The sequence below is a fragment of the Desmodus rotundus genome, chromosome 10 (genome assembly GCF_022682495.2).
Source record: "Desmodus rotundus isolate HL8 chromosome 10, HLdesRot8A.1, whole genome shotgun sequence".
Classification (NCBI taxonomy): Eukaryota; Metazoa; Chordata; class Mammalia; order Chiroptera; family Phyllostomidae; genus Desmodus; species Desmodus rotundus.
In genome coordinates this window covers 60,265,210-60,280,578 of record NC_071396.1, presented here as the reverse complement: position 1 = coordinate 60,280,578, position 15,369 = coordinate 60,265,210, and the positions used below count along the sequence as shown (strand labels likewise).

The 15,369-nt window shown below is 46.1% G+C and overlaps 1 protein-coding gene across 2 annotated transcripts in view; it reads right to left on the bottom strand.

Annotated features, from left to right (window-relative positions):
* UROC1 (urocanate hydratase 1) overlaps positions 1-15,369 on the bottom strand; it is a 51,593-nt gene that overhangs the window by 15,268 nt on the left and 20,956 nt on the right. For both annotated transcript variants that reach the window (XM_045187988.3, XM_024580603.4), the window contains exons 10-17: positions 14,997-15,059; positions 14,449-14,628; positions 14,043-14,140; positions 13,260-13,332; positions 11,703-11,824; positions 7,888-7,958; positions 5,766-5,864; positions 3,999-4,098 (exon numbers count right to left, since the gene is read on the bottom strand). In XM_045187988.3, the coding sequence (XP_045043923.1) occupies positions 3,999-4,098; positions 5,766-5,864; positions 7,888-7,958; positions 11,703-11,824; positions 13,260-13,332; positions 14,043-14,140; positions 14,449-14,628; positions 14,997-15,059 (806 nt within the window). The remainder of the gene's footprint in view (positions 1-3,998; positions 4,099-5,765; positions 5,865-7,887; positions 7,959-11,702; positions 11,825-13,259; positions 13,333-14,042; positions 14,141-14,448; positions 14,629-14,996; positions 15,060-15,369) is intronic.

Genomic DNA, 15,369 nt, shown 5'->3' with positions numbered 1-15,369 from the left:
TGAATCCAGGAGCTCATTCTTTGACAAGATAAACAAACTGGACAAGCCATTAAGCAGCCTCATCAAGAAAAAAAGAGAGAGAACCCAAATAGACACAATCAGAAATGAAAGAGGAGAGACCACAACTAATACCACTGAAATACAAAGCATTGTAAGAAATCACTATGAAGAACTATATGCCAAGACCTGTGAAAACGTAGATGAAATGGACAAATTCCTAGAAAAATATAACCTCCAAAAGTCTATAAAGAAGAAGAAGAAAGCCTGAACAGACCAGTAACACCTGATGAAATTGAAACACTAATCAAAAAGCTTCCGAAACACAAAATCCCAGGACTAGACAGTTTCACAGGAAAATTCTACAGAGCATTTAAGGGAGAGTTAACCCCCATCCTCCACAGATTATTTCAATAAATTCAAGAAAATGGAAGACTCCCAAATCTTTTTATGAAGCCAACATCATCCTAATCCCCAAAACAGATAAAGACACAACAAAAAAAGAAATCTTCAGGCCAATATCGCTGATGAACATAGATGCTAAAATCCTCAACAAAATATTGGGAAACCGCATCCAGCAATACATTAAAAAGATCATACACCATGATCAAGTGGGATTCATCCCAGGGATGCAAGGATGGTACAATATTCGCAAATCAATAAACATAATACATCACATCAACAACAGCAAAGACAAAAATCACATGATCATATCAATAGATGCAGAAAAAGCATTTGATAAGGTACAGCACCCATTTCTGATAAAAACACTCAGAAAAGTGGGAATAGAGGGAGCATTCCTCAAGATAATAAAGGCCATATATGAGAGACCTACAGCCAACATCATACTTAATGGACAAAAACTTAGAGCTTTCCCACTAAGATCAGGAACAAGACAAGGATGCCCTCTCTTACCACTCCTATTCAACATAGTATTGGAAGTCCCAGCCACAGCAATCAGACAAGAAAAAGAAATCAAAGGCATCCAAATTGGAAAGGAGGAAATGAAACTGTCACTGTTTGCAGATGACAGGATAGTGTACATGGAAAATCCTATAGACTCCACCGAAAAACTACTCAACCTAATAAATGAATTTGGCAAAACAGCTGGATACAAAGTCAATACTCAGAAATTAAAGGCATTCCTGTATACCAACAATGAAACAGCAGAAACAGAAATCAGAAAAAAAATCCCATTTGATACAGCAACAAGAAAAATAATGTACCTAGGAATAAACCTAACCAAAGAGGTAAAAGACCTATTCTCAGAAAACTACACAACACTGAAGAAAGAAATTAAGGAAGACAAAATGGAAGCATGTACCATGCTCATGGATTGGAAGAATTAACATAATCAAAATGGCCATACCACCCAAAGCAATTTATATATTCAATGCAATCGCTATTAAAGTACCCATGACATATTTCACATATAGAACGAACATTCCAGAAATTTATATGGAACCATAAATCGCCCCAAATAGCTGCAGCAATTCTGAAAAAGAAGAACAAAGCAGTAGGGATCACAATACCTGATATCAAACTGTATTCCAAGGCCACTGTCATCAAAACAGCCTGGTACTGGCATAAAAACAGGCACATAGACTAATGGAACAGAACAGAGAGCCCAGAAATAAAGTCTTTACGGTCAATTAATGTTTGACAAAGGAGGCAGGAGCATAAAATGGACCAAAAATAGCCTGTTCAACAAACGGTATTGGGAGATCTGGACAGCTACATCCAAAAAAATGAAACTCGATCACCAACTCACACTGTACACAAAAATAAATTCAAGGTGGATAAAAGATTAAATATAAGTCGTAACACCATAAAAGTCCTAGAGGAAAACATTGGCAGGAAAATCTCAGACATTCCATGCAGCAACATCCTCACAGACACGTCCCCTAGAGCAAGGGACATAAAGGAAAGAATAAACAAATGGGACCTCATCAAATAAAAAGCTTCTGCATAGCTAATAAAAACAGCATTAAAATGAAAAGAGAACCAAGTATATGGGAAAACATATTTGCCTATGATACCTCAGACAGGGTCTGATCTCCAAAATATGTGAAGAACTCACACAACTCCACTCCAGGAACACAAGCAACGCAATTCAAAGATCGGCAGAGGACTTGAACAGAAACTTCTCCAAGGAAGACATACAGAGGGCCCAGAAACATATGAAAAGATGCTCGGCATCACTAGCCATCAGAGAGATGCAAATTAAAACCACAATGAGGTACCATGTCACGTCAGTCAGAGTGGCCAATAGAAACAAATCAAGAAACAAATGTTGGAGAGGATGCAGAGAAAAGGGAACCCTAGTGCACTGTAGGTGGGAATGCAGACTGGTGAGGCCACTGTGGAAAACAGTATGGAATTTCCTCAGAAAACTAAAAATGGAACTGTCCTTTGACCCAGCAATTCCCCTGGTGGGATTATACCCTAAGAACCCTGAAACACCAATCCGAAAGAACCTATGCGCCCCAATGTTCACAGCAGCACAATTTACAATAGCCAAGTACTGGAAGCAACCTAAGTGCCCATCAGGAAATGAGTGGATCAAAATGTGTATGGTACATTTACACAATGGAATTCTACACAGCAGAGAAAAAGAAGGAGCTTATACCCTTGCAACAGCATGGCTAGAACTGGATAGAATTATGCTAAGTGAAACAAGCCAGGTGCTGAGGGACAAATACCATATGATCTCACCTTTAACTGGAACATAATCAACAAAAGAAAAAAGCAAACAAAATATAACTAGAGACATTGAAGTTAAGAACAATGTAACAATAGCCAGAGGGGAGTGGGTAGGGGACAGTGGGGAGAGGTGTTTTCAGGAACTACTATAAAGGACACATGAACAAAACCAAGGGGGAGAGTGGAGGTGGGAGAGGGAGGTGGGTTTGGCTGGGGTGGTATGGAGGGGTGGGGATAAAATGCAGACCACTGTAATTGAACAACAATATAAAAATTTGTAGTATGCAGGTAAAGCAGGGTTTAGAGATAAATTTATAGCATTAATTACTTAAATTAGAACAGAAAGATGTATCAAATCCATAACCCCAGCTTCTACCTTGCAGAAATTAGAGCAAGCTAAACTCAAAGCAAGCAAACCAAAGAGCATGCATACTAAAGATTACAGCGTAAATCAATAAACTTGGAAGCAGAGAAGCAATTAAAGGAAAATCAAATAAATTGAAAGTTCTTCTTTGAGAAAAATCAGTAAAACTGGTAAACTTCTAGCCAACTGATTAATAAAAAAGAAGACACAAGTGACCAATATGAGGAGTGACAGAAAGGACATCACCACTGACATCACAGTCAGTAAAAAGCCAATAAAGGAGTACAACTCTATACAATAAATTTGATAACTTTGATGAAATGGACCAATTCCTTGAAAAAAGGATGGTGTTCCTGAGTATCCACCTCCTTCCCTTGGGAACCTGTGCATAAGTGGAAGGAGCCAAGAATAAGAAAGTTACCCCAGGAATAGCACTCATCAGGCTATGTGTTGATGATAATTATAGCAGTTGTACTAGCAGTATCAATGATGAAAGCAGCAGAAGCTAACTTTCACTGAACACTGGCCATGGGACCTTGATGTAATACCAGATGTGTATACATTCATTTCGTTCTTCACAACAAACCTTTGAAATAGGTACTACTGTTATTTCCATTTTACAGATGAGGACATTGAGGTTCAGAGACTTTAAGTACCTTGCAGAAGACCACCCAGCAATTGATGGGACCAGAAGCACACCCACATCTAGGGCATCCAACTGTCCTAGTTTGCCTAACACTGGCCCAATTTTAAAACCAGAGGTCCATATCTCAGAAACCCCTCTCTCTGTCCTGGGTTGGGCACTCTACATCATGCCTCTCAAATGCCTGCACATTTTTTGTAACATCATGACTAGCTAAATGAATCAACTGATTTTTAAATAAAATCCAAATCCAACATTAAAAATTTTTAAATAAGTTTTTGTTTTTCTCACCTGCACAGAAGGCAGAGCCATCATAAATGTTGGAGGTCTCCCTAAAAGGGCTATCTGTGCCACTCACATCATGGTGGTCTCGGCTCAGGACTACTGGTGCCTGCAGTGTGCAAAGATATGAGATGTCAGCTTGGATCAGGCCATACCAGAAGCTCATCAGATACACCCGCCTGGGAAAACAGGCCTTTTGCAAGAGGAAACTTGGATGTTTTTGATGTCTTCCTCCGGCTACTAATAGATTCTGCTTATTTTGACCCTTTCTATTGTGTGCCAGAAACCCACATATACTATGCATGTGTTAGTTCACTGAGTCATCTCAACAACCCTATCTAGGTAGTCATGGCTGTTATCATGCCCATTTTATAGAAAAGAAGACTGAGGCCCAGAGAGGATAAGAAACTTGCCCAATAAGAAACAGAGCTGGTAAATCAGTAGGCTGTGATTTAAAGACACACATGCCATACTAGAGTCTGGGCTCTTCCCTCAGGCAGCCTGGCCCCTGAGTCTGTGACACTACTGGGTGTCAGTTTTCCCAGTGGGAACAGAAGTTCATGGGCTCCCCATGTAGGAGGAGGTAGCCTGCCAAAAGGGTAACTCCCCACTGCTCTGAATCAAGAGGACCTTCTTCCTTTCCTTGAACAGACCAAGTTTGCTTCCACCTCTCCACCTTTGCCCTGGAATCACCTGCCCTAAGTATTTTGGCACCTTCTGGATATTCAGGCTGCAGTTCTACACCAGCAACTCAGAAAGTCCTGTGCTGGCCACCCCATCTAGAGTAACTGCTCACCCTACCCCATTACCCCTACCTTGTCACCTCAACTCATTTTCTTCAACAGAGCTCATCACCATCTAAAATTCTCCCTGAATTTATACCTTTAGTTACAATATATTGTTAGTTTCTCTTTACTAGTAAATAGGTTAAGGCAGAGACCCTGTCTACCTTGTTCTTTGCTGCATTGCCCTCAGTGCTTAGAACAAGCCAGGCACAGAGGAAGTGTTCAATCAATTGATGAATAAAAAAAGGAAGGAGGGAGGGAAGGAGGAAGTGAGGGAGGATTAAAACACTCAGCCTGGGTGTGAGTGTGCCCAGAGGGACACATTTGGCCAAGCTATGCCAGCCTTCCCCATGAGAACATGGGCTTTTGAGAAGTATCAAACAGTGGTACCCTCTGTTGGTGCTCCCTGAGAAAGGTCAGGGCTGCTGGCCTTGCTACCAGTACTACCCATAACTGTCCACAGGACAGCCTTCCCTTTCATCTACTTCGATTTCCTTTTCATTTCTGATCATTAATAATCCTGGTGCTTTAAAATAAAGGGCTGTCATAAGAACTCTGTACGTGAGCCTACGAAACAGAGTGAGAGGCCCCTCTGAGTGAGTGTGTTCAGGGCTCCATGTCCTCCAAAGTTGGCAGAACTGATTCAGAGGAAAATAAGAAGTTTATTATGATTTAAAAAATATAATTCAACAAAGATATATAAAATACTCATGTGGAAACCAACTCATTTAATCCTCACATCTATGCTTTGAGATTAATATGATTCTCTTTTAACAGGAGGGAAACTGAGGCTCGGAGGAGGCACTTGACTTGCCCAAAGTCACACAGGGACCAGTGGCAGAACCTGGGTTTGAGGGCAGACCCTCCTCTCTCCCTGACCCCAGCTATTGACCATCAGTTGACACATACACAGATGATGGGACCTTGGGGCAGTGCTGGTGCTGACAAGGAGCCAAAGGGAGGCGCCCACCAGCAGCATGGGAAATGTCACCTTGATCTTCCCATGGGCAATGGCTTGGTTAAAGGCCACAGCAATGGCCACACGGCCTTTTTGGTCTGAATACAGGATCCTTGCCTGGGAACCCACCACCTGTGGAAAGAAAGATAAAAGGAGACACCTCAGTGACCTGATGATACATGGGAGAGACTTGGGTGATATGTCCCACCGGCAGCCAGATAGTTGCCTCCAGGAAGGTCCTGAAGGACCCACAAGGTATGTGGTAGCCCTAAAATTGGTGGGCCTGAGGCAAGTCTGCACATCTACCTACTGGGCAGCCACATCAACCCCTCACGTGTCCACCTGCAATCTGCCTCTGAGACCCTGACTCATCCATCTTCAGGGATGTTACCTATTATGAGTATTACCCTATTCAAGTCTTCCCAGTAATAATATTAACACCATCTAATGTAGTTTTAGGTTGTGCCTGGCACAACTCTAAGAACTTTATACAGGCACTCATTTGTGAGTTTTATGAGGAACACGCTATTGTCCCAATTGTAGGCTCTATTTTACAGATGGGGAAACTGAGGCCCAGAGAGGTGAGCAACCTGCCCTGGTCATCCAGCCCATAGGTGGCATGGCTGAGTACCTACACACTCAACCACAAGGATGCAGCACCTCTGGGGAGATGGGAATGGGGAACTGTTCTTTAATGGGCACAGAGTTTTAGTTTGGGGTGATAAAAAAGTCCTGGAGATGATGGTGGTGATGCTTGCACAACAATGCGAATGTATGTAATGCCACTGAGTTGCACCTTAAAAATGGCTGAAATGGTAAAATTTATGTTAATGCATATTTTACCAGAATTGAAAAAAAAAATAATTTGAAACCAGATGTCTGTAGTGCTGAGGCTGAGAAACCCTGGATTCTTCAAAGAGGATGTAGATGTTTCCCTCAGCTGTTTGGCCAACCTGTCCAGGAACGGGGAAAAAGGTTGGAGGGGCCAGTGATGGGTTAACCTTGCACCTGCCCATGAGCCTAAAATGCAGAGCTCAGTCTTGGCCATTTTTCTTGCAGACAATTAGCTTCTTCCTTCCTCCTGACTTTCTATCCAATGGCCTTACTTTAATCATACCAGCTGCCTTAAATCCTTATGGGGGAAACTGTACTATAAATAAAATACAAATATAAACAGTCAATAGCTTTGGACATCTCAGACTCTGGCTGGTCACAGAGACTCTTCTCAGCCCCAAGGATTTAGTGGTCAAAACATGCATACAAACCACTGGGCAAGGAGACAGCAGTTTGGATGGACGTCGTTGGACCACAGAAGCACTGGAAAGGGAACGGTGCTCCTCCTGGTCATGTAACCCCCAGGTGAAGGACCCAATAGTCAGATGTGGTGGAAGTGTTTGGCCACTGGGGGCTATGGCCAAAAGCACGTGAACAAAATACCCACTTTTTATTTTGTCCTTGGTACACAAAACCTGCTCTCCATGTCAGGGCTTGTGCATTGGCTGGTCTCTCTGCCTCCCCTGACTATCACATGGCTGCTCCCTCATTCTGCAACTCCCAGCATTTAGATCTGAACTCACAAGGCAGCTCCTCAGAGATACTTTTCTGATCCATCAGTATAAAGCATTTCCTACCCCACATCACATTTGTTTTCACACTCACCAGAGCGCAGTCACAGTCACAGAAATGAAGCCAAGGCAACACTGGCCCTGTTGGTGCCTCATGCACTGACTTCCATAGAGGGCCCACCTCAAGCACTCCACCACAGCCAGGTGCACTTATCATCACCAGCATCTCCACAGTATGGATGAGACTTGAGGTTCAGGGAGGCTGAGCCACTCGCCTAAGTCACACAGCTGAGAAGCCAGGAGGCCTGCCTCTTGGGCCCTTCAGGGGCTGCCTCTCAAGAGAACTCTTTGTAGAATAACTGGGTGAAGAGTGACTTGACTGGTCCTGGTCATTGTCCCAGGCCACCTTTTGAAGGGCCTCCAATTTCTCTACCCAGCAGCCCCCTGGGATGAGGTAACTGCTGGCTCTAGTGGGTCTATCACTTACTCAATCTCATGGGGTATGTTGGTACCCTCTTGGATCTCTCATCTACTGGCCAAGCAAGCAGTCTCATGGCCCACCCCTGCCCCCTACCAAGCTAAGCCCTCACCAGCTGGTGCTTGGCAGCCTCACGGATCCAGTGAATGTTGTCCTCATATTGCAGCTTCACAGCTGGGTTCACTGCAGGGAGAGAAGGGGAGGGATGTCACAGGCATCAGGAGCTCCTGACCTGAGGTGAGGTGCAGACCCTCCCTCTCTCAGGCTACTTGGCATAAGCACCTGTTCTTCACCCATCACTGGAGCCCAGACTTGGGATCAAGGAGACTCTCTCCTCAGCACCACACTAGGCCATACAATTTTTGGAACCAGCAATGCCAATAGTCACGTGAATTAATGCACATAAGTATGCAGCCCCCTGTCTGATATATTCATTCCCTCAACAAATATCAATTGAGGGTCATGCCAGGCACAGGAAACAGATTGCTGCGGACTATGAAGAAAATAAGAATGTGGTGAAGGAATCACTAGATTGGTTGGTCAGGAGGGCCAAAGTCCTCTCCGGGGAGGTAATGGTCAAGCTATGTACTAAACGCTAAGGAGGAACCACCTATTATTGTTCATAAAGATTTGAGGAAACAGCACTCTAGGCAGAGGGAACAGCAAGTGCAAAAGCCCCGAGGTGAGAAGAAGCTTGCCCTACAAGTAAGACAGGTCAGTTGGCTAAAGTATGGAGAGTATGCAGAAGAGCGTGGTAGCCCTGGAGCTCGGGTACCACTCCTACTAGCTCATGAGAGCAGACAGTTAAATCCTCAGGAATTCTGTGAGCCGGTAGTTAACACAGACATCATTAAATTTCAATTAAATGAACTCACACTTTTAAAAAGACTAGTAAAAAAATTTAAGTAAAAATAATAAAAAATAATAAATTAATTTTTAAAATTTAAAAAATAAATTAAAATAGAGAACCAAGATGGTGGCATAGGTAGACACACTGCGCCTCCTCGCACAACCAGAACTGACAGAAAATCGAACTGCAAGGAAGTCCGACACCAAGGAGATAAAAAATAAACATACATCCAGACCAGTAGGACGGGCAGAGACGGCAGGCAGCCGGGGCAGAGAGGACTCTCCTTGCCGTGGCGGGACCGAGACTGGTGGAGTGTGGGACCAACAACGGGGCAGGCAGTCTGACCACTAGCAGACCCCGCAGCCCTACATTCGCGCCCAGATAAACCGGGATGAATGGCGGGGAGCGAAGCAGACCAGGTAACCTAGGGCTCCAGTGCGGGGAAATAAAGCCTCAAACCTCTGAGTGAAAACACCCGTGGGGGTTGGGGCAGCAGCAGGAGAAACTCCCAGCCTCACAGGAGAGCTCCTTGGAGAGACCCACAGGGGCCTAGAGCATGCACAAGCCCATCCACTTGGAACCAGCACCAGAGGGGCCCAATTTGATTGTGGATAGCTGAGGGAGTGACTCAAATCTAGCAGAGAGTGGAGTGGGGCGGGCGCCATTACTCCCTCTCAGCCCCTCCCCCACATACAGCTTCACAGTGCAGCATCACAGCCCAGCGACCAGCGTTACCCCGCCCAGGGGAACACCTAAAGCTCTGCCCCTGTAAGTAACAGAAGCACCAAGACAAAAAAAATGGCCCAAATGACAGAACACTTCAAAGCTCCAGAAAAAATACAACTAAGCGAGGAAGAGATAGCCAACCTATCGTATGCACAGTTCAAAACACTGGTAATCAAGAAGCTCACAGAATTGGTTGAATTTGGTCACAAATTAGACGAAAAAATGAAGGCTATATGCTAAGAGAAACAAAGGAAAATGTACAGGGAACCAATAGTGATACGAAGGAAACTGGGACTCAAATCAATGGTGTGGACCAGAAGGAAGAAAGAAACATCCAACCAGAAAAGAATGAAGAAACAAGAATTCGGAAAAATGAGGAGAGGCTTAGGAACCTCCAAGACATCTTGAAACGTTCCAACATCCGAATTATAGGGGTGCCAGAAGGAGAAGAGGAAGAACAAAAATTTAAAAACTTATTTGAACAAATAATAAAGGAGAACTTCCCTAATCTGGCAAAGGAAATAGACTTCCAGGAAGTCCAGGAAGCTCAGAGAGTCCCAAAGAAGCAGGACCCAAGGAGGAACACACCAAGGCACATCATAATTACATTCCCCAAGATGAAACAGAAGGAGAGAATCTTAGAAGCAGCAAGAGAAAAGGAGACAGTTACCTACAAAGGACTTCCCATAAGACTGTCAGCTGATTTCTCCAAAGAGACCTTACAGGCAAGAAGGGGCTGGAAAGAAGTATTCCAAGTCATGAAAGGCAAGGACCTACATCCAAGATTGCTCTATCCAGCAAAGCTATCATTTAGAATGGAAGGGCAGATAAAGTGCTTCTCAGATAAGGTCAAGTTCAAGGAGTTCATCATTACCAAGCCCTTATTATATGAAATGTTAAAGGGACTTATCTAAGAAAAAGAAGATAAAAAATATGAACAGTAAGAATGACAGCAAACTCAGTTATTAACAACCACACCTAAAAGAGAAACAAAAGCAAACTAAGCAAACAACTAGAACAGGAACAGAACCACAGAAATGGAGCTCACATGGAGGGTTATCAACAGGGGAGCTGGAGGGGGAGACGGGGGGAAAGGTACAGAGAATAAGTAGCATAAATGATAGGTGGAAAATAGACAGGAGGAGGGTAAGAATAGTGTAGGAAATGTAGAAGCCAAAGAACTTATAAGTATGACCCATGGACATGAACTATATGTGGGAGGGAGGGGGTGGGCAGGATGGAGAGGAGTGAGGGGGGGAAATCGGCAACTGTAATAGCATAATCAATAAGTATATTTAAAAAAAGGAAAAAATTAATTAATTAATTAAAATAGAGACTATTAAAATTATGATAATGCTCATAAGTTATTACTACTCAATTTACTACCATTTAGGAGAATCTATGTTCTCAAGGCTATCTGCCTAGTGGAAATACTGCTAACTATTTCAATTGGAGCCCTGCTTGAAATAAGCAAACCTGAGAGTATTCAGACATTGGCCATCAACAGATGCAACAGCTCAGAGCTTCTTCCTGCAGGGCTGGTTGTTGAACACCCACCCATTAGCCACCTACTGAGGGCAGTGCAGTTGTTCTAACACCAAGAGGCCTCAGAAGGTCTCTGATAAGATTTCCAGAAGACCCCTGCTTCTCCTTTTTCCCTCTTGAGGCCTCCCCCTGTCTGGCTCCTCCCATATAGGTGGCCCCACCCACCCTCAGCCTGGTTCCAGCCCTGGATACCTGTAACCCAGGTTCCATCCATCCCCTTGAACCCAGATATGGAAGCAGGGTGAAAATGGCCTCTGGGGATTTAAAACAAGCAGCAAAGACTGAACAACCCACACAGGAAACCACCTGGAGAGAAGGCGATCCCTGTACCTGTAGAAACGCTGTAGAGAATTAAGAGTAGGAACTCTGACAGCTGAGTAATTTTCATAAAATAACTGCCTTCTTTTCTCTTCTTCAGATCATAAATGACACATTAAATCCACTACACAAGAAGGGACTGAGGTTAAACAACCTCCCCCATCCACATGAAAAGGTAGAACCAAGGCTCCATATCAGAAAAACTATAGATTGACTGGAGAGGCTCTGACATGAAATATGCAGAGTGGGCTTGGTACATGTGGGAAGCCAAAGACTCCGAAGGGGCACAGAAGGCAGCTATAAGGAATCAGAGGCACTGTTGATAGGCACAAACTGGAGGCCGGGTACCCATTTGCCCACAAGGGCCAGGCAGGAAATGAGGAGAGCAGGTGGGGGAAAGGCCTCCCTGCACTACCAGGCAGACAGGCTTGTTATTGGACATTTTCAGGGTCACCCACCCTTGAGCATCTCCAACCTGACAGCCTTACCTCCACCAGCAATGGCCTCCTCCAGCACAGATGTGGCCAGCTGATCAGTGACTGCCAGGTCCTGAGGGTCCCCAGATGTGCATACCCAGCGGAAAGGCCCGAATCCCTGGGAGAATATATCCCTGCAAGAACAAAGTGCCTAGTTACCTTTTCAGGCTGGCTGCACCCACTGGCTGGACCATGATCCAAGGAGGGGAAGCCAGCATATGTTCCAGAACTGAGAAGGGGGTAAAGGCTATATGTGAGTTGGGGTGTGTTTTGGGGGGCATTGTGTGTTGGAATGTGTAATAAATTGGGGGAAGGGGCTTCAGTGTCCAGAATTGTTGTTGGAAGCCCCTAAGTCACTAACTGGACAGGAAGTTTCAGTCAGAGACCCCGCCTCCTCTAGTCCCTTTCCATCCTCTCAGCAACCACCACCCCCTCCTTCTCTCTCCCCTTCAGTTCTCTGGTCCTCTCCCTCCTCCTCCACCTTTTTCCCCTTCTGCCCCCTCCCTTCAGCCCCCTCCTTCCTCCTCCACCGGAATCCCCTTCAGTTCTCAGTATCCTCCCCCTCCTTGCCCCCTACCCCTGATTTCCCCCTTCCTTTTCCTCCACCCTCCTACTTCTCTTTCCTCCACCCTCTCCTTACCCCTCAATCCTCATTTGTCCCCTCTCTTCCTCCCCTCTCAGAGCTGCGGGGGAAGGGAGCTGGGACACAGACAAGCAGAAATGTCTTAAGCTGTTGTTATTGACAACCCAACAATCAAAACTAAATAGTTGGGAGAAATAGTAAACGTGGGGACTTGGCCAAATTTGCCATAGGTAAACTGACTTTCCTATGTGAACTCCATGCACAAAGAAGCAGCAGCCTATTCCTTCCCTGAACTCCCACAGTAACCCAGCCCTCTACCCTCCTGCTTCCCTCCTCAGAGGGGCGAGTGGCCCAGCCCACTCTGGCTCTGCCCCCACCCACAGTGAACCTGAGGAGATGTTTGCCTTCTTGCTTCCTTCCCTCTTTGGTCCCATCTTGCCACACTAGGGGCTGGGACTCTTCTAAAACATCCTGAGACCTTCCCTCCCCTGCCCCTGTATTGCTTGAGCTCAAACTCCTGGCCTTAGTCTTCAAGCCTCTAACCTCAGCCAGTCTCCCTCTGGGTACATTCCACTCCTCCCTACTTGTCCTGGGACACTGGCCTCCTCAGACCTGCCTGGCACAGCCAGGTAGATACAGACAGGGAAAAGCAGGTCTTGGCCTCCATGGATCAAACCATCAGCCACCCACTTGCGACCACAGCAATGGCTATGGGATGGACAGCATTTAGGGTTGTGGGTACTGAAGACTGAGGCGTTCACCAGAAAGTAACCTCAGCTCCAGTCCCCTGAAACTTCCTTGCCCTCTCATTAAAGCCCTGTACAAGGTTTGTTATGATTTCAGTTTCTCTTCACCAGCATTTTTGTGGTAGAATCCCATAACCTGGTGTGGTCACCACTCTATGGCCTCACAGCAGTGGTCAGAGGAGGGGCTTTTCTGACCTGAATGTCCAGGACCCAGACACTGGAAGGGGGCTCATCACTTACCCCATAATGTGCTGGACGTACGAGGGGTAGCGGAACTCTGTCCTTTTGGCACCTTTCTTTTCCACATCAGCTCCTGTAGACAGAGCACCCGCACAGTTTCACCTGGAGCAGCTGCAAGCTGGCAGGTCCCACCCAAGGTGAGGACATACACCACCATCCGGATGACAATTTAAACACAACCCAGGGAAAGACTGTGGAAGTCCTCTGTCCAGATAGTGAATCATCACTAGGTGTCTTTTCAGGTAAAAGAAGAGAAAACAAGTGCAGGCTGGAGCCCATAAGCTCTTGGTATGGGGCAGGGCAGCATGTACACATGCCTCCGTCTGCTGCAAGCATATCCAGAGAGGCACCACAGAGCCTGCATACTCTGAAGTAGGGGGAAAGTTGGTGCCAGAGATGGGGCTGAGAGGGAGACTTTCCACTGAATAGCTTTTGTACCTTCCGAACTTTACAATCTATGAATGAATCACCTATTTTACAGAAAGAAGTTTCCTCCACAAAAAAAGTAAAGCTGCATTTTTTTTTGCAATGGAGCTTGTACATAAGCATTGTGCCCACTCTCTTTATGGTGCTTTATATTTTTAAGGCACATGGAGAAACTGAGACCAGAGAGGTCAAGCTGGTAGGATCAGCTTCCAGAAGGCCAGGCTGGGGCACAGTGAAACCTACGTGCCCTGGTCCCTGCCTGCCCCAGGTCCCTGCCAGGACAGCCCTGTCCGGGGGGAGTGTGCCTGCTGCCAGCCCAGGGAGGATGGGCCCCTCAGCAAGCCACCCTTCTCTCACCTGCTCTCTGGGCTTCCAAGAGGAAAGCATTGCCATAGTCCCAGAAGAAGAAGTTCTCCTTGGCCAGCCGGTTGATGGCTGAGACTTGCCTCCTTAGGCTGCAATGGGGCAGCAATCAGCTTTCAGTTCCAGCCACTGGTAAAACTCTGAAATGGGCCCTCTCTGCCCCATCACTGTCATCCTCAGCCTCACCCCATGGAGGTCAGCCATCTCTGCTGACTTCCATCCAATCTGACAGAGAAGACAGAGGCTCGGAAAGGTTAAGGGTCTTAGCCAAGGCCACACAGCTGGTCACTGGAGAACCAGGCAGAGGCCACAACTGCTCAGTCCAAAGCTCCTTCCAGTGTACAGCCCTCCCACCCTGTGCCCTGCCTCACACCCCAAGCAGCCCTGGGACCTGCATCACCTTTCCTGGACCAGGCCCTTGAATGTGGCAGGATCAGAGGCCATGATGCTCTGGGCCTCTGCAAAGCCAAGCTGCACAGGATAATAGCCACCATTGAATGGGTTGTGGCAGGATGTCTGGTCCGATCCCAGGTCCACCAAGAGCTCCCCTGTCATGTCCAATTCATGGACCAGGCGCTCCCTGGAGAAGATGTGGTCTTGTCAGTGCAGAGCAGCAGCTGCCCAGGGCAGGGGCAGGAAGCATCTGGGGCCCGAGTTTAGGGCCTAGCTTAGAGGGAATTGTAGCACATTTTCCATCCCACATGTCCAGTAGCCAGAGACTGAGGCTAATCCTACATCCCTCCCCATACCCCTCTCCCTGCAAAGAACACCTGCAGGAAGGCTTCTGTGAGTTCAGGCTAAGATACAGGTCATGAAACCTGGAAGCAGAGCCTCAAGTCAACACCTGAAACTGCATTCCAGGAGCACTTGCCCACCACTGGGAATTTGCCTGGGGGGAAAGGTTCAGGTGGGGTCCCCAAGGCTGCTGACTCCCATTCATGTACTTACCAAAGATCTACCACATTACCATGGTAACCAAGGCTGAGCACCTCCTTTTTTTTTTTTGCTTCCCTAGAAGGCAAAAGAGCAGAACAAATGGCTCCATCACACCTGTCCACACTGGCTAACACCCAGGGGAAACCCAGATGGCTAGAATGCAGAAGACCCAAAAGCCACCAAAAGTATCATGTGCAAGTATAGGGCCTGAGATACAGCGACCTATGAGGTGTGTCCTTTGAGGACCCAGACCATAAGAGAAACAGCAGACTTGAATACCCTAGACAGGAAAACTGAGGTAACAATGGTGACAACCCTTCCTGAGGCAATACTTAGAATTAGGGCTATTGCTGTCAGAACTCTAATAAGGACCATCCTAGAAATC